The sequence below is a fragment of the Coregonus lavaretus genome (assembly GCF_964263955.1).
Source record: "Coregonus lavaretus genome assembly, chromosome: 40".
Lineage (NCBI taxonomy): Eukaryota > Metazoa > Chordata > Actinopteri > Salmoniformes > Salmonidae > Coregonus > Coregonus lavaretus.
In genome coordinates, this window is record NC_140027.1 from 9626368 (window position 1) to 9645856 (window position 19489).

General features: G+C 41.2%; 1 protein-coding gene across 1 annotated transcript; it reads right to left on the reverse strand.

Moving 5' to 3' along the window:
* Nucleotides 1–345: 345 nt before the first annotated feature.
* On the reverse strand, nt 346–11452 carry LOC311113661 (presenilin-2-like). The gene is made up of 11 exons (XM_084156937.1): nt 11336–11452; nt 10788–10954; nt 8597–8817; nt 7373–7514; nt 7069–7136; nt 5942–6162; nt 4799–4897; nt 4053–4121; nt 3715–3837; nt 3262–3377; nt 346–2234 (listed from the first exon to the last, which is right to left on the reverse strand). Exons 2-11 carry the CDS (start codon nt 10914–10916, stop codon nt 2079–2081), a joined length of 1344 nt encoding a protein of 447 aa, XP_084013063.1. The 5' UTR covers nt 10917–10954; nt 11336–11452; the 3' UTR covers nt 346–2078.
* Nucleotides 11453–19489: the final 8037 nt, after the last annotated feature.

Consider the following 19489-nt stretch of genomic DNA (forward strand, 5'->3'; position numbering starts at 1 on the left):
TTTTCTATGTTTTGTGATGTAATGTTGAGAACCAGTCCAGTCCATGTTTCATATTGCCAAATGACGCATGTATTATTCCAGTGCCTTGTTTTATTATACCACAAGTTGAGCTACAGAGCTGGTGATGAACCCCTTTTGATAAAAGGGTCAAATCTCAGATGCCCCAACCTCCATTCTATTAATCATAAGAAATACAACAAACAGGGAAGTTTGTGCTAAATAACTCTAAAATGTAATTTTGGAATCACCCTTTCATCTTGTGAGATTTGTGCTCTTGGAATTAATTTAGCAGAAGTACCACTTTATTGCACAACACAATGAAAACAGTACACGACAATAATTAAATAAAATCCATCCAGAACTTCATTTAAGTGTAAGATAAATAAAATCAAATGTTACATCATTACATTCTATAAAATATATATATTCAATATAAAGACACTCTCTGTGCATATAAAAGCACTCCATTCAAACAGCAGACCAGTATTTGAGTTTTTCAAGCTACCACCAACAAGTTTTAGTCTTCAGTGAGCAGTTAGAACCTAGACTGCAATACAAACTGATAAACAGAGAATGTCAGTTTGGATTTCAGGCTAGTTAGGACCAGCATGCTTCATGTTTAGTTTCTGTTTTTGAGCACTCCGGGATAATGTTTCCCCTAGGTACAGATCTAGCATCAGCCTCTGCCACAATCCTAAACTGAATCATTAGAGGGGAAATGCAAAACTGACCCAAGATCAGCATCTATGGGCAACTTCACCCTACACCTTTTGGCGCCCTCCTTCACCATACATGGCAACTCAGAAGCAATTAGCAAAATGGAGTATGATTTGACTTCTATTTGGATACAAACCAACTATTAGAAAATAGAAAATGTCAAGTTAAATAATTTCCTACGAGTCCTACAAGATTGAATCGATTGACGAACAGAACGCCTCAAACAAAACTTTCATTTTAATCTATGCTTGATTGTGTTATTCTATTCATTTCATTCAACTTATTTACAGAAGGGCAACAGGGTTGGAATCTTGATATTTCATTTATCAAGTAAACACTACTCTCGAAGTGAAGCACTAAAATATATTTGACTTTCTGGGTTTCCGCTTTCTCAAGACATTAAAGCTCCCATGCAGTCTTTTTTTTATTACATTTTTAAATCATCACTGTCTAATAAATCACTGTTTATGTCATGAAAATAACACCAAATACACTCAGTAACCTGTCTGCCTGCTTTATATAGCAAGCCTCAGCCACAGAATTCAATGTCTGTAGGAGCGAACCATTTTTGTTAAAGGGGTCATTGGTCAGAATACTCAGATCAGATTGTGATGTCATACTGTGGGCCAAAAACTCCATCCCACTTGAACAGGCATAAAAAAATTAACCTCTTACACTAAAAAGGGCATTATCATTTTCACAATTTCAGTGTGAAAATATCATTAAAAAAGAAAAATCAAGTTTGACTGCACTGCCCCTTTAAAAACCAGTAGCCTTGAGCAGAGATTTGAGGGGGAATTGACTTGAATGGATCACTGCAGCTTGTCTTGACTGTTCAAGTTACCACTTCACTTGTGATCTATTGAAGTTGGAGTGCCAAGTTATCCTCAAAAGAACCCAAAGTTGGTTGAGAGGGACATCAATGCCTAATTCAAATTGATCAATAGTGCAATTTGTAAGTCGCTCTGGATAAGAGCGTCTGCTAAATGATTTAAATGTAAATGTAGTGCTTAATACAAATGTGATTTCTCCTGATAATGTCCTGTTTCTGACCTGCATCTTATCGAAATTGACCTATCTAATGAGAAGAAACAACTTGACGCCATCCTATATCTGGAAAATAAGAACTGAGACACATTGATACAAGACAGGTGTATCTGTCTATCTGCCCCATGAAACAATCCCTGATGCATTTTACCCTCGTTTGTGGTGACCTGTTAGCAAAATATACACAATCTGATTTAAAAGCATTCTAGCCCCCCCAATCAAATCTTTGCTCACAGACTACCATTGGTGGAAAACACGAGAACAGGCGTGGGGGAAAAAATGGTTGTGCGTTCCACTGACCCCCAGAGGGGAAGTCAGATGTAGAACTGGTGGGCGGCGAGGTTGTCCATAAAGGGGCGGACCAGGTTGTCTGTAGAGAAGTAGAAGACCAGGCCGAAGGTGATGGAGATGGGGAGAGCTGGGAGGGCCTTCTTGAATATGGCCAGCAGCAGAAGAGTGAGGCAGAGTCCCTGTGAGACACAGAAGGGGTCATTAAAGAACAGTTCAAATCCACAAATGGGCCACATTTGGTGCTTTATCACACAGTTTTTAGGGCTATTTCAGCTTAGCCACCACACTAAATAGGCTAGCAATCAACACCCATTCCAAAGTTTCTGCTGAAACTACCTTTCTAGTTTACTATGGGTCTGCTTATCATGAACCTTAGTTCAGACTTGCAACTGAGCAGTTAAACATACATAAATACAATTAGAAAAAACTAATAAAGTTATAAACTATAATTGTAAGCTAACTCTGTAAGCCACCCTGCCTAATCAATGAACCAACAGCATCACCTAGGCCTATACGTTCACTCCCAGACTCATGGATAGAACGTTTGGAGCGTAGAATACGGTAACCAGTCCATCCAGTATGCATAATAATACAGTCCACACTCAAAGGCAATTACTAGAATTTGTTGAATTTTAGAGTATAGGTTAGACCAATTATGTACCAAATACATTATTATTATTTTTTTTAAATGTTTTACTGCCGTGCATAATATGCGGTAGGCTATGTTTAGTATATTATGGGACAATCATTATTTTAATTAATTTAAAATTAAGCTTGGGCTCATATAGGCCTATGCATAAATAAGCTTTAATATACTTATTGGTGTTTTGAATTAATTATCACCTTAGAAAGAGCTGTTCACTTTGAAACAACATCCACAAAGACCATGTTTTCCACTCAGTTTCAACCTGCTGTTGAACTTCAGTGAGGTGAGTTTTAAAAGCACAATACTGTTTTGATGATAAGTGTTTGATGTGATTTTGCATTGATGTCAGAGTGGTTAGAGGGACAATAGAGCCCTGAGTACCAGACCATTAGCAACTTGATGGTCGTTAGCGAGTTGAGTACTACCAACGCATGTCCAGAGTGCATAAAAGGAGATTACTCAATGGTCACATGGAATTTTACTGCGGTTATGACTCATGATTGACGGTGTGGCGCTAATACGGTCACTGCAACAGCCCTAGGTCTGGCTGCAACACTCACGATGAGAATGGCCACAAAGCAGGCCAGCGTGGTGTTCCAGTCTCCTCCGGTGGCGGCAGCCTTCCCCACCAGCACACTGTAGAAGATGAAGTCCCCCAGTCCCAGCTTGACTCCTCCTAAAGATTATACCACACCACAGCATGTCCATTTGGATTAGTTTCACACCACAAGAGACCACATTTATTATAAAATAAAAAACAAACAAATTCATTCTAAAAATAATTGAGAGAAAATGTTGCTATGGGAGATGTTTGCCCAATCAACCCCTAGAACACTACCCCCTATGCATTTGTGGAGACCTTAAAGGATTGGCTAGAAATGGCAAATGACTACATTTTGCCCTCTGATAGGCTTGGTGTAATGTTCACCACCATTGCTTACACCCATCCGATCCTACAGACGTGCGTAGGGGGTAGGGGTTAGTGGTTGATTTAGGATTCAGAAAGTACTCACGGTCTTCCTCGTCTAGGTCGTCCTCGGTTGAGTAGGACCTGTTCATCCCTGAGGACACTTGTGTCTCTGGCTCCGCCCAGTCTCCCGCCAGGGCGCTGCCCTCACTCTGATGTGCTTCCTCGTCTGAGGAACCGAAAATGGCAACAGTTTCTTCATTGTAAGTCCTTCATTCAAATCTGTTCTGCATTCAAATCTACAGTGCACTTGAACGTTACAATGTTAAACTGTTTGACTGTTGATACCATAGACAATATAACTATATCTATGGTTGAGACTAGGAACAAACTGAGCATTGTTAAAGCCAAAGGGGTTATAAGCAGAAATTATACGACACCTACCTGTATCTTCATTTGTGGGCTCTGCATTTCTTGCTGGGTTGGCCATCCCAACCATCCATATCATGGCAGCTAAAACGAAATGAAAGTCTTATTAGGAAACTGGTGCAATTCTGCAAGACTTGTAATTTTGGTCGAAAGGCATCCTTATGGAAGGAAATTACGAACCATACCAAAGGCTCGAGAACCAGCTCAAAGAAACCGAACAAACATTTTGGTCAAATCTGAATTGAACTAAAACAAACACACATAAAGGGCACCAAGACAACGAGCCACTGCTTTGTATGATGCCTATTCCCTCAGAGCTGGGTAGTGTTCATTATGTGTCCTTGACCAAAGCACTTAACCCTAAATTGCTCCAGATGATAATGGCAGACTGTGGCTGTGACCCTACTCTCTGAGGGTGTCTCAGGGGGAATTGGGAGATTGATTTTATTTTATTTTATATAAATTATATTTCCAATTCACACATGCGTATAATACACACTTGTGGACAAATATATTCACCCACCATATTTACAATAAATTAAAATTGTAAGAATGATAATGAAAAAAAAAAAACTCAAATGGTAACAAAACCTTTTGCACCGTAGGTAAACAATGTGCAAAAAAAATGAGAGTTTATTGGACAAATTCATTCCGTTTGGTTTCAAGATAATACACACCCCTGAACTTGTTTAACAAGAAACACTTTCTGTTGCAAAACAGTTTGCTACGGTGTGCCCCAATGAACAAAACCTTGTACTTACATGAATATATGAGTGCAGGGAAGATGGGCTCGTTGCGCTCCTGTGCTGTCTCTACAAGCATCCTGAGAGGACCTTTGGGGCACAAGACTGCAACCAAATCTGCAAAACAAAGGACAACAGCATGACACGGGAATTTCTGAATGAGAAAAAAAAGTACTGAACTACTGGAAGAATGATTGCAACATTTATACATGATGAAATCGCACACTTTTTGATAGGTGGTGCTCAGCTAATAGTCAATGTCTGTACAGCAGCATGATAACTGCTCTACCATTACAGACAAAAAAAAGTGTCAATTTAACACCTATACCATTAAATCAAAGGGCCCGTCCAGAAACAACCTGTAGCCTCTAACCCTCTTGGCTATTCACGAAGATCTGAAAGGATTAGATAGGTATAAGTAATAAGATGGTAGATTCACCTTGCACTGGGATAGGCTAGGTGGAATTTATACCCATCCAAGGACCTTGCACCACTCCAATACTTTCAAATCTGCTACGTTTCTAGACAAAAGATGGAACCTCCACCTTGCCTACAGTCGTGGTCAAAAGTTTTGAGAATGACACATTTACATTTACGTCATTTAGCAGACGTTCTTATCCAGAGCGACTTACAAATTGCACTATTGATCAATTTGAATTAGGCATTGATGTCCCTCTCAACCAACTTTGGGTTCTTTTGAGGATAACTTGGCACTCCAACTTCAATAGATCACAAGTAAAGTGGTAACTTGAACAGTCAAGACATGCTGCAGTGATCCATTCAAGTCAATTCCCCCTCAAATCTCTGCTCAAGGCTACTGGTTTTTAAAGGGGCAGTGCAGTCAAACTTGATTTTAATTTTTTAGTGATATTTTCACACTGAAATTGTGAAAATGATGATAATGCCCTTTTTAGTGTAAGAGGTTAATTTTTTTATGCCTGTTCAACTTTGTGAAGACCAATACTTGTGTCATTCTCAAAACTTTTGACCACGACTGTAGGGATATCCTAAGTGGAAATGATTATACCTATTCAAGGATCTTATACCTATCCAATCGTTTCAAATCACCTCAGTGTCTAGACTAGAGACTAAATTGCTAGGGGTTGTTTCCCCAGACAGTAGAAACCACAAGCAATATGTTCTCTGAGCCCTCCTACTCACCGTAGACGGAGATGGCTCCCAGGATGACCCAGGCGGACCACTCGGGCAGGTACTTGATGAACACCAGGGCCATGAGGGCCGAGATAGAGATGAGGTAGGCCTGCTGCAGCTGCAGGGGCCCCTTCCAGTGTATGCAGATCATTCCCACCGCCCCAAAGTTCCAGATGATCATGGCTACTGTGGGGTAATCCATGGCCATGTTGTAGGTTTTAAATACCTCCCTGGATAGGAGGAGAGAGATTTGTCAAATCAAACTTTATTTAAAGTGCATTCAAACCTCTGCTTTACAGACAAGGGACGTATCTCAATGGTCACTAGTGGCTTCCTTTCCTCACCTCCTATCCTTCATCCATAGTGATCTGAGTAGGTCAGATGAATACCCTTCCTTTCATCTGTCCTGTCTTTTAGGATGAGGAATTCACATTAAACTGTTGAGATGCTCCCATCCAGAGTTTGAACTGAGGAATTAGAATGCTGCCTTTGCTGTAAGTGAAGACAGTGGGATTCTGTTTAAGTTAAATCTCTGGCCCAGGGACTAAGGTGATCTTTCAGATCTGTCAGACAGTTCTTTAAATAAGAAAAGCTGAGGGGGGAGAAGTTTTAGCTAACAACACAAGCATTGTAATATAATATTTTTCATTTCAATAACAAAGTTACTTAATACACTAGTGTGGTGGAAATTTCTATAACGCAATATTTTTTGGAAAATTGTCAATAGCCACAGAGAAAAGTGGCAGCAAAATACATATTAACAGGTTCTGCTTCCAATGAGGCAGCAGTATCAGTTCCCCTTGCTGCGTGTATCAATAACACCGGGCTAACGCAAGCATTGTTGAACAGGCAGGGGCCAAGTAGGCCACACACACACAATTTAACTTGCCCAGAATAACCACTTCCAGTTTACTGTCCCAAATGCATATGGTGTGTTGGGGTGTAAAACAAGTGACATCTCAAATGACATCCTAAAGTGCACTACCTTTGACCAGAGCCATGAACTAAGCCCATATAAAGAGCCTATATATTATTTGAGACAGCCTTCCTGTCCCGCTCTCTCCTTGAAACAACCACAACAGCCAGGCATGATACCATACAGCTGTCTCCAAACAATTGCAGGGAGGGCCACTCACCCCAGGTACATGAAGCTGAACCAGAAGAGCAGCATCAGTGAGGACAGGATGAGCCATCCGTGAATGAACTAGGACAGAATGAACCATGACACACAGCATTAGAATGTAGCACTCCAAGCTTGGGGCCTGTTCAGTAGGATGTAATGTTACAGAACGTTTATATAGAAATGCACGGTGTAAAACAACAGATATGATTACCTGTCAGATAGAATACCAGGGAATCGTGTCCGCTGTATTCATTCTATTTCTATCTGCAACGTTCAGAATGTTTCACATCACTGAATACACCCTTGGTCTGTCTCACCTTGTAGCAGCGGTATTTGTAGAGCACGACCAGGAAGATGGTCATGACCACGATGACGCTGATCATGATGAGGGTGTTGAGCACAGAGTTGAGCAGCCGCTCGCCCACCGTGTCTGTGTCCTCTGTGAATGGCGTGTAGATCCTAACAGGGCCAGAGTCAAATCAACAATCATGAAATCGGCCTGACACTAATACTATGCTCCGTGGTGTCTCCCGAGTGGCGCAGTGGTCTAAGGCACTGCATCGCCACTAGAGATCCTGGTTCGAATCCAGACTCTGTCGTAGCCGGCCGCGACCGGGAGACCCATGGGGCGGCGCACAATTAGCCAGCGTCGTCCAGGGTAGGGGAGGGAATGGCCTGCAGGGATGTAGCTCAGTTGGTAGAGCATGGCGTTTGCAACGCCAGGGTTGTGGGTTCGATTCCCACGGGGGGCCAGTATGAAAATGTATGCACTCACTTAACTGTAAGTCGCTCTGGATAAGAGCGTCTGCTAAATGACTAAAATGTAAATGTAAAATGTGTAGTTTCCCCTTAGGTACAGATCTAGGATCAGCTTCCCCTCCCCAAGCCTAACCTTAACTATTGGTGGGGGAAATGCAGAACTGACCCTGGATCAGCATCTAGGGGCAACTTCACTCTAAACCTAATATTATCTACACCTAATCTTTATCTCATAAGTGGCCAACCCTTCTCAGAATACTAGCTAGCTACCCTCCTGCAGGATTTTGCTCCAGCCCTACGCGAACACACCTTATTCTACTGGATTTCAAGATGTTATAGTAGGGAGGGTGGACCACCCCTAATTTAGCCTTAGTTCCAGTGAGCTAGATATGAACTTAGCTTGTACTAAAGTGTGGGAAAACCAGTTGCGTAACATACTCAAGTTATTAAGACTACTAAGTTCTAAGCATGTCAGTGTCAAATCCCAGGAAAAGTTCCCTTAAGGAGCTGTCATAAAGATCTGCGAGAACCACCTCGTCTCATAATGTCTTGCATAGAAGCAGCTCATCTCATATCATCACGCAAAGAAGCGTCTCTTCTCATATTACACTGGGTTGTGTTCATTAGGGCACACAACAGAAAACTTTTTGAAACAGAACACACATTTTTTTATTTCTTATTGGACAGGTCCAGGTAGCAGCCCCTTCCCGCTGTCTGTTTTCTTCCGTTTGATGCCTCATGAACATAACCCAATGTTACTAAACGGAAGGAAAAACACTTACAGCTGCTGTCCGTTCTTCTCAGTGTAGAAGCTGACCGACTTGATGGTGGCTACGACGACCACCATGCAAAGGGTGACGGGGACGAACAGCATGATGACATGCTTGGCGCCGTACTTGAGGGTACGTTCCTCGTCGTCCTCCAGGTCTACGGGCTCCCGCTCCACGGCACTCCTGTCCAGGCTGGGGGGCTCAGCTGCAGGCTCTGGGGCCACCGGGCGCCGCTGCAAGGTAATGGAGCATTTTTTAGCATTGCTTATTACATGGAAATAGTACATGGTGTGAATAATAGTGTTATTATTGCACTATGAAGGAGTCAATCGAAAGTAGTGGCTGTGGTACCCACAGTACAGTCGTGGTCAAAAGTTTTGAGAATGACACAAGAATTGGTCTTCACAAAGTTCGCTGCTTCAGTGTTATGAGATATTTTTGTCAGATGTTACTATGGTATACTGAAGTATAATTACAAGCATTCCATAAGTGTCAAAGGCTTTTATTGACAATTACATTAAGTTTATGCAAAGAGTCAATATTTGCAGTGTTGACCCTTCTTTTTCAAGACCTCTGCAATTCGCCCTGGCATGCTGTCAATTAACTTCTGGGCCACATCCTGACTGATGGCAGCCCATTCTTGTATAATCAATGCTTGGAGTTTGTCAGAATTTGTGGGTTTTTGTTTGTCCACCCGCCTCTTGAGGATTGACCACAAGTTCTCAATGGGATTAAGGTCTGGGGAGTTTCCTGGCCATGGACCCACATTTTTGATGTTTTGTTCCCCGAGCCACTTAGTTATCACTTTTGCCTTATGGCAAGGTGCTCCATCATGCTGGAAAAGGCATTGTTCGTCACCAAACTGTTCTTGGATGGTTGGGAGAAGTTGCTCTCTGAGGATGTGTTGGTACCATTCTTTATTCATGGCTGTGTTCTTAGGCAAAATTGTGAGTGAGCCCACTCCCTTGGCTGAGAAGCAACCCCACACATGAATGGTCTCAGGATGCTTTAGGGTTAGCATGACACAGGACTGATGGTAGCGCTCACATCATCTTCTCCGGACAAGCTTTTTTCCGGATGCCCCAAACAATCGGAAAGGGGATTCATCAGAGAAAATGACTTTACCCCAGTCCTCAGCAGTCCAATCCCTGTACCTTTTGCAGAATATCAGTCTGTCCCTGGTGTTTTTCCTGGAGAGAAGTGGCTTATTTTCTGCCCTTCTTGACACCAGGCCATCCTCCAAAAGTATTCGCTTAACTGTGCGTGCAGATGCACTCACACCTGCCTGCTGCCATTCTTGAGCAAGCTCTGCACTGGTGGTGCCCCAATCCTGCAGCTGAATCAACTTTAGGAGACGGTCCTGGCGCTTGCTGGACTTTCTTGGGCGCCCTGACGCCTTCTTCACAACAATTGAACCTCTCTCCTTGAAGTTCTTAATGATCCGATAAATGGTTGATTTAGGTGCAATCTACTAGCAGCAATATCCTTGCCTGTGAAGCCCTTTTTGTGCAAAGCAATGATGACGGCACGTGTTTCCTTGCAGGTAACCATGGTTAACAGAAGAAGAACAATGATTTCAAGCACCACCCTTCTTTTAAAGCTTCCAGTCTGTTATTCTAACTCAATCAGCATGGCAGAGTGATCTCCAGCCTTGTCCTCGTCAACACTCTCACCTATATTAACGAGAGAATCACTGACATGATGTCAGCTGGTCCTTTTGTGGCAGGGCTGAAATGCAGTGGAAATTTGTTTTGGGGATTAAGTTCATTTTCATGGCAAAGAGGGACTTTGCAATTAATTGCAATTCATCTGATCACTCTTAATGACATTCTAGAGTATATGCAAATTGCCATCATCAAAACTGAGGCAGCAGACTTTGTGAAAATTAGTATTCGTGTCATTCTCAAAAGCTTTGACCACGACTGTATATCTTCATCACAATCACCACTATCTAAGAGTTAGACACTTTATTCAAATGCTCTTTCTCAATTCATTGCATCCGCTCTCCTCGCCTACTTCTCAAAATGCTTTGGGGAGGGTCCTGGGAGGGACCTTGGACCATCTCCTCCAATACGGTTGCGAAGGAGGTGAGGAGATAGGATGCAAGGAATCACAAAGACCAATTGAGATAGAGCCTTGAAATGATCCAAGGTGTCCCCGCTCCGGGAAAGAGCACTTGCCCAACAGTGCAGAGGACACCTACCCTGGGCTCCATGTCTGCAGGCTGGGGTTGGTCGGGGTCTTGTTGGTAAAATGGCACAGGCGGTATCTTGGATGCAACCAGAGCTGTCCTCTCATTGTAGGAGTCCTCTTCACTGTCCGAGGCACTCATGGATGGAATGTTAGCAACGGCTGAGGAGAGGGACACTGCTGCAAACATTTTTACAAACGAGTCAAGGCAAAATTCATTGCGACGTTATTGACAAAAAAAACCCGAAGGAACTGCAACTTTACTGACGCCCAATCATTATAGTCCCGCAGGCTCTTTTTTTGACTGACTACATTATCGAGTATATTGGCATCGAAAAACGTAGGCTAAAACTGTATACATAATTTCAGGATACTCTAACGTTATGTAGCTAGCTAAAAGGAGACTTAACGCAATGGATTGATTTAGCCACTACAGTCTGGTATTTAGATCAGATTGTGAGAAGTGCAAGTTAGCTTGCTGACTAGCTAGCAAGCGTATTAGTATAAGAAAAAAAGCTGTACATATTATATTAAAGTTAGTTTTTAAACGTGTCAAAGTACCTTCTTAATCCTTAATTTGACATCAACAAGACCAAGGAAACCGAGTCCGTTCTTGGATGAAAGAAAGCGCTTCTGCAATCTCCAACGACAAGCAGAAAGGCAACAACAGAAGTCATCAGCTGATGCCTGGTGGACCACGTGATCCGTGCTTCTGAAACGTCACTAGACAACTTGTGACTTCAAAAAAATGTTGCTTCGTAAAAATACACAAAAAAATAAGAATAAAAAATATAGAAAAAATAATTTATTAAACTTGTAACCATTTTTTTTTGTGCAAATACAACTCCCTCATCTTACAGTGCCTATATAAAGTCTACACCCCCTTTCAAATGATTTGTTGCCTTAAAGCCTGGAATAAAAATACATTAAAATAGGTTTTAAAATTGGCACCAGTGGCAGTCGGTGCCGTTTAAGATTAGGGAGGACGATCAATAATGTTTATGAGCATGGCCTTATTTCTATTTCAGCATATTGGATGACTGTCCTTCATATTCCATTCACCCAGCTCAATGTAACATCGATAGGTTTAGGCTACTACATGATATTTGAGCATTGCATTTGGTACAAATCATTCCCTAAACTCTAGACCACAGCTGAATCTGGAAATGAATGGTGTGGCTGTTGAACAAGTTGAGGAGACTCAATTACTTGGTGTTACCTTAGTTTGTAAACTGTCATGGTCAAAACATGTAGATTCAATGGTTGTGAAGATGGGGAGAGGTCTGTCCATAATAAAGAGATGCTCTGCTTTTTTGACACCACACTCAAAAAAGCAACTCCTGCTGGCTCTAGTTGTCCAGTCATGTGGTCAAGTGCTGCAAAGAAAGACCTAGTGAAGCTGCAGCTGGCCCAGAACAGAGTGGCATTGTAATCAGAGGGCTAATATAAATACTATGCATGCCAGTCTCTCTTGGCTAAGAGTTGAGGAGAGACTGACTGCATCACTTCTTTTTATAAGAAACAATGTGCTGAAAATTCCAAATTGTTTGCATAGTCAACTTACACACACACACACTTACTCCACCAGACATGCCACCAGGGGTCTTTTCACAGTCCCCAAATCCAGAACAAATTCAAGAAAGCATGCGGTATTATATAGAGCCATTATTGCATGGAACTCCCTTCCATCTCATATTGCTCAAACCTGGTTTAAACAACCCCCAGATAAAGCAACACCTCACAGCACAATGCCTCTCCCCTATTTGACCTAGCCATTTTAAAATGTATGTAGTTCTGTCCTTGAGCTGTTATTGTCTATTAATGTTCTGTATTATGTCATGTTTCATGTTTCGAGTGGACCCCAGGAAGAGTAGCTGCTGCTTTTGTAACAGCCAATGGGGATCCTAATAAACAGTTGTGTAAAGTACTCAAGTAAAAATACTTTAAAGTACTACTTAAGTAGTTTTTTGGGGTATCTGTACTTTACTATTTATATTTTTGACAACTTTTACTTCACTACATTCCTACAGAAAATAATGTACTTTTTACTCCATCAATTTTTCCTGACACCCAAAAGTACTCGTTATATTTTGAATGCTTAGCAGGACAGGAAAATGGTCCAATTCACACACTTATCAAGAGAACATCCCTGGTCATCTCTACTGCCTCTGATCTGGCGGACTCAATAAACAAAAATGCTTTGTTTGTAAATGATGTCTGAGTGTTGGAGTGTGCCCCTGGCTATCCATAAATAAATAAAAAGAAAATGGTGCCGTTTGGTTTGCTTAATATAAGGAATTTGAAATAATGTATACTTTTATTTGACTTTTGATACTTAAGTATATTTTAGCAATTACATTTACTTTTGATACATAAGTATATTTAAAACCAAATACTTTTAGACTTTTACTAAATAAGTATTTTACTAGGTGACTTTCACTTTTACTTGAGTCATTTTCTATTAAGGTATCTTTACTTTTACTCAAGTATGTGACAACTGCTAATAAAATACCAAATACTCTAATTTTCCCTATACCCATCAAGAGGTTGGTACAACCTAGCCTACGAATGAAAGTTTAAAACGTAGGTGCACAGGTGGAGAGAAATGTTTTAGTAATCAAGGTGACAGACAGTTACACATTCAATACCGCCTTGCACACTCTTGCCTGCATCTAGCTGATCTAGGGTGTAATCATTAGTCCAAACAAGAGTTTTTATTGGACAAATGTAGGTATGTTTATACCCGTTTCGTTCGCTTCCATTTAAGAAACGTTGTTCAACAAAATCAGCGGAATGAATACACCCCTGATCAACCGCAAACACAGTTCACTTTCATAGCAGCCCACATACAAACAGCGTGATCACTTTGCTCATAGTATAATTCCTTCTCACATCTACGCGCTATCCTCCTCTCACCTTTTCCCTTCACTTGTGGACCTCAGTGCACAACACAACAGCTGTTTGTGACCAGGTGAAAAAAACTTTCCAACCAAACCTTCATACCATAACCGCTACACACAGCCTACATCATTGTCACCAAATTAGCTAACGTCATAGTCAACATAACTACTAGAACTAACGCATTAGTAAATCCGCTAGCTACAATCATGCAGTACAGTGTACAGCAAGCAGTTTAGCAGTTACACTGGTGGGCCCCGGTGGCAATACATTAATAAAACCAAAAGCTTACCTTGACTTGGAAGAGTTCCAGTGTTGGATAGCCATAGCCAGCTACCTAACATCGCATCCCTCTCTGTTTGAGTCGGGTGTTTGAAACTAGCTAGCTGCATTCGCTAGATAAGTAAGTGAAGTGAAAAAATTATGAAATATAGCTACAGTGGGGAAAAAAAGTATTTAGTCAGCCACCAATTGTGCAAGTTCTCCCACTTAAAAAGATGAGAGAGGCCTGTAATTTTCATCATAGGTACACGTCAACTATGACAGACAAAATGAGGACAAAAATCCAGAAAATCACATTGTAGGATTTTTTATGAATTTATTTGCAAATTATGGTGGAAAATAAGTATTTGGTCAATAACAAAAGTTTCTCAATAGTTTGTTATATACCCTTTGTTGGCAATGACACAGGTCAAACGTTTTCTGTAAGTCTTCACAAGGTTTTCACACACTGTTGCTGGTATTTTGGCCCATTCCTCCATGCATATCTTTTCTAGAGCAGTGATGTTTTGGGGCTGTCGCTGGGCAACACAGACTTTCAACTCCCTCAAAAGATTTTCTATGGGGTTGAGATCTGGAGACTGGCTAGGCCACTCCAGGTCCTTGAAATGCTTCTTACAAAGCCACTCCTTCGTTGCCCGGGCGGTGTGTTTGGGATCATTGTCATGCTGAAAGACATAGCCACGTTTCATCTTCAATGCCCTTGCTGATGGAAGGAGGTTTTCACTCCAAATCTCACGATACATGGCCCCATTAATTCTTTCCTTTACACGGATCAGTCGTCCTGGTCCCTTTGCAGAAAAACAGCCCCAAAGCATGATGTTTCCACCCCCATGCTTCACAGTAGGTATGGTGTTCTTTGGATGCAACTCAGCATTCTTTGTCCTCCAAACACGACGAGTTGAGTTTTTACCAAAAAGTTATATTTTGGTTTCATCTGACCATATGACATTCTCCCAATCCTCTTCTGGATCATCCAAATGCACTCTAGCAAACTTCAGACGGGCCTGGACATGTACTGGCTTAAGCAGGGGGACACGTCTGGCACTGCAGGATTTGAGTCCCTGGCGGCGTAGTGTGTTACTGATGGTAGGCTTTGTTACTTTGGTCCCAGCTCTCTGCAGGTCATTCACTAGGTCCCCCCGTGTGGTTCTGGGATTTTTGCTCACTGTTCTTGTGATCAATTTAACCCCACGGGGTGAGATCTTGCGTGGAGCACCATGACCGAGGGATATTATCAGTGGTCTTGTATGTCTTCCATTTCCTAATAATTGCTCCCACAGTTGATTTCTTCAAACCAAGCTGCTTACCTATTGCAGATTCAGTCTTCCCAGCCTGGTGCAGGTCTACAATTTTGTTTCTGGTGTCCTTTGACAGCTCTTTGGTCTTGGCCATAGTGGAGTTTGGAGTGTGACTGTTTGAGGTTGTGGACAGGTGTCTTTTATACTGATAACAAGTTCAAACAGGTGCCATTAATACAGGTAACGAGTGGAGGACAGAGGAGCCTCTTAAAGAAGAAGTTACAGGTCTGTGAGAGCCAGAAATCTTGCTTGTTTGTAGGTGACCAAATACTTATTTTCCACCATAATTTGCAAATAAATTCATAAACAATCCTACAATGTGATTTTCTGAAGAAAAAAAATCTCAATTTGTCTGTCATAGTTGACGTGTACCTATGATGAAAATTACAGGCCTCTCTCATCTTTTTAAGTGGGAGAACTTGCACAATTGGTGGCTGACTAAATACTTTTTTCCCCACTGTACCTGTCTGTCTTTGCAGACAGATATACTTGTTTTTGCAATTGTATTTGCACAATTGATCATCCAAATCGTGAAATAATCAGATATCACTTGGATCTGTTGCATCTTTTGTTATTGAAGTCTTTATCATACCAGACTGTTATGCTAAGACTAGGTCAGACATTCAAATTACCATTTCCTTTTTTACTGGCCACAATTTACCTGACGGCTCGGTGTAGTAGGCCTATTATTGCACAATCAAAGAATGAGAGTTGGGAATGCTTTTCCTGGAACTTGACAGTGAAGCTGACATTTTAGCAGTGATGCTGTTTAATCAACAAGATGCAGCAGACAGCTGAGCCAGCACTTTCCCAAAGATGCTGGGAAGTTTTGGGAGAGCAGAGTTAGAGAGGAAACTGATTGGTCTGCATCATAAACTGAGGAGGCAGGTGCTGTCTAACCAATGAAGTAATCCACTATTTTTGAGTAATCCAATAGATTTAGTTACTGCATTTTTCAAGTAATCTGCCCAACCCTGGAGAAGTCACATCCAAACGTACCAATGTGCATATACAACTTACTTATCATAATATCTCAACATTATTGTTTTTACTTTAGTATTTTAAGTAATTCCACATTTCTTAACTGTTTTGAATTATTCAATAATGTTTCAAAGACATACAGTGCCTATAGAAAGTCTACACCTGTTGAACTTTTTTCACATTTTGTTGTGTCAGCACCCCAGAGTTTCATGCATTTAAATAAGGAATTTTCCTTTCCCCCTACTTACAGTTGAAGTCTGAAGTTTACATACACCTTAGCCAAATACATTTAAACTCAGTTTTTCACAATTCCTGACATTTAATCCTAGTAAAAGTAAAAGTTTACATACACCCAATTAGTATTTGGTAGCATTGCCTTTAAATTGTTTAACTTGGGTTAAACGTTTCGGGTAGCCTTCCACAAGCTTCCCACAATAAGTTGGGTGAATTTTGGCCCATTCCTCCTGACAGAGCTGGTGTAACTGAGTCAGGTGTGTAGGCCTCCTTGCTCGCACATGCTTTTTCAGTTCTGCCCACACATTTTCTATAGGATTGAGGTCAGGGCTTTGTGATGACCACTCCAATACCTTGACTTTGTTGTCCTTAAGCCATTTTGCCACAACTTTGGAAGTATGCTTGGGGTCATTGTCCATTTGGAAGACCCATTTGTGACCAAGCTTTAACTTCCTGACTGATGTCTTGAGATGTTGCTTCAATATATCCACATAATTTTCCTTCCTCATGATGCCATCTATTTTGTGAAGTGCACCAGTCCCTCCTGCAGCAAAGCACCCCCACAGCATGATGCTGCCACCCCTGTGCTTCACGGTTGGGATGGTGTTCTTCGGCTTGAAAGCAACCCCCTTTTTCCTCCAAACATAACAATGGTCATTATGACCAAACAGTTATAGACCAGAGGACATTTCTCCAAAAAGTAAGATCTTTGTCCCCATGTGCAGTTGCAAACCGTAGTCTGGCTTTTTAATGGCGGTTTTGGAGCAGTGGCTTCTTCCTTGCTGAGCGGCCTTTCAGGTTATGTCGATATAGGACTCGTTTTACTGTGGATATAAATACTTTTGTACCTGTTTCCTCCAGTCCTTTGCTGTTGTTCTGGGATTGATTTGCACTTTTCGCACCAAAGTACGTTCATCTCTAAGAGACAGAACGTGTCTCCTTCCTGAGCGGTATGACGGCTGCGTGGTCCCATGGTGTTTATACTTGCTTACTATTGTTTATACAGATGAACGTGGTACCTTCAGGCATTTGGAAATTGCTCCCAAGGATGAACCAGACTTGTGGAGGTCTAAAAAAAAAATTCTGAGGTCTTGGCTGATTTCTTTTGATTTTCCCATGATGTCAAGCAAAGAGGCACTGAGTTTGAAGGTAGGCCTTGAAATACATCCACAGGTACACCTCCAATTGACTCAAATGATGTCAATTAGCCTATCAGAAGCTTCTAAAGCCATGACATCATTTTCTGGAATTTTCCAAGCTGTTTGAAGGCACTGTCAACTTAGTGTATGTAAACTTCTGACCCACTGGAATTGTGATACAGTGAATTATAAGTGAAATAATCTGTCTGTAAACAATTGTTGGAAAAATTACTAGTTTCATGCACAAAGTAGATGTCCTAACCAACTTGCCAAAACTATAGTTTGTTAACAAGAAATTTGTGGAGTGCTTGAAAAACGAGTTTTAATGACTCCAACCTAAGTGTATGTAAACTTCCGACTTCAACTGTATCTACACACCATATTGTTTTTATTGTGAAAAAAAGTATATATAAAAAATACAAAAATGAAATATCATAATTGGATAAGTCTCCACCCCCCTGAGTTAATATTTAGTGGAAGCACTTTGGCAGCAATTACAGCTGGAGGCTGTTGGGATAAGTCTCTACCAACTTTTCACATCTAGATTTGTCAATATTTTACCGTTCTTCTTTACATAACTGTTCAAGCTCTGTCAAGTTCCTTGGAGAGCGTTGATGGACAGCAATCTTCAAGTCATGACACACATTTTTCGATTGGATTTAGGTTGGGACTGACTGGGCCACTAAAGGACATTTACCTTTTTATTCCTTAGCCCCGCCACTGTAGCTTTGGCTGTGCGCTTCGGGTCATTGTCATGCTGAAAGGTGAACTTCCATCCAAGTATCAGCTTTCTTGCAGAGGGCAGCAGGCTTTCCTCAAGGACTTTTCTCTACATTGCTCCATTTATTTTACCTTATATCCTGGGGCCTTATTTATAAATGTTGTGCCTATTTTAAAGTAATTCAATATCAATTTCTGAAAAGACTGTGCACGCACACAAATATTGAGATTCATAAACTTGGTGCACGCCATACATACACGTTTCCCATTATAAATCAGACCTGTCATAAAACTGTGCGCGCATGAACGAGCATTATGACTCCACCTGAGTAATGACCATCATTCACCTTTTATGGTGACAATAACCCCCTTATTTGTTGTATACTTTGGAAATATTTGAATTAGGCCAAGACAGTATCCAAAGGAAATAGCAATTGCGAACTTGATCAAATGTCTTTCAAGGTTTTTGCAGAATGTTTTCTTTTGCAGTGACATTTGCTGTATCTGGCCATTTCTGAAAGACAAAAACAATTGTAAATTGTTGTGGACCTGTAAACCGATCGTTTGAATTCAATAATGTTTTTCATTAAATTTTTCCCGAACCTAAATATGCTGCACGGCCCGCGAATTCTGGAACATTGTCTACTCTGAAAAATATAGAAAATACAGTAGGCCTACTTACAGTGGTAGCCTGCGCACTTCCATGCGAAATATCAACTGTCTGTTCAACTGTTAAATGCTACTGTATGTTATAGGGCTACTTTTGCCTTCTTGCAATACAATACTTCAACCACTAGAAACTGTGCGTAGCTTATGCATGGTCTAAAGTTTGCGGGAGGATAAGCACTTTTCTCACGTCAAATTCAGTTTTTATAAATGCCAAATTTTGCGTGAAAACTGGCGCACGCATGTTTTGGGGCATATTTTGAGCTTACACAACATTTAGAAATGAGGCCCCTGATGAGTGCCACAGTCTTTGACGATGAGAAACATCCCCATAACATGATGCTGCCACCACCATGCTTCACAGTAGGGACGGTGTTGTTTGGGTGATGTGCCATGTTGGGTTTGCGCCAAATATAACACTTGTCATTTAGGCCAAAAGGTTCCGTTTTAGTTTTCGTCAGACCACAAAACTTTTTGCCACATGGCTACAGAATCTC

Excerpts from the sequence above, each read along its gene's own strand:
- LOC311113661 (XM_084156937.1), bottom strand. The coding sequence starts at position 10,916 with ATGAGTGCCTCGGACAGTGAAGAGGACTCCTACAATGAGAGGACAGCT. Across the intron at positions 8,818-10,787 it reads CTGCAGACATGGAGCCCAGG|CGGCGCCCGGTGGCCCCAGA; the intron begins GTAGGTGTCCTC and ends ATTACCTTGCAG. Across the intron at positions 6,163-7,068 it reads TTCAGCTTCATGTACCTGGG|GGAGGTATTTAAAACCTACA; the intron begins GTGAGTGGCCCT and ends CCTCCTATCCAG.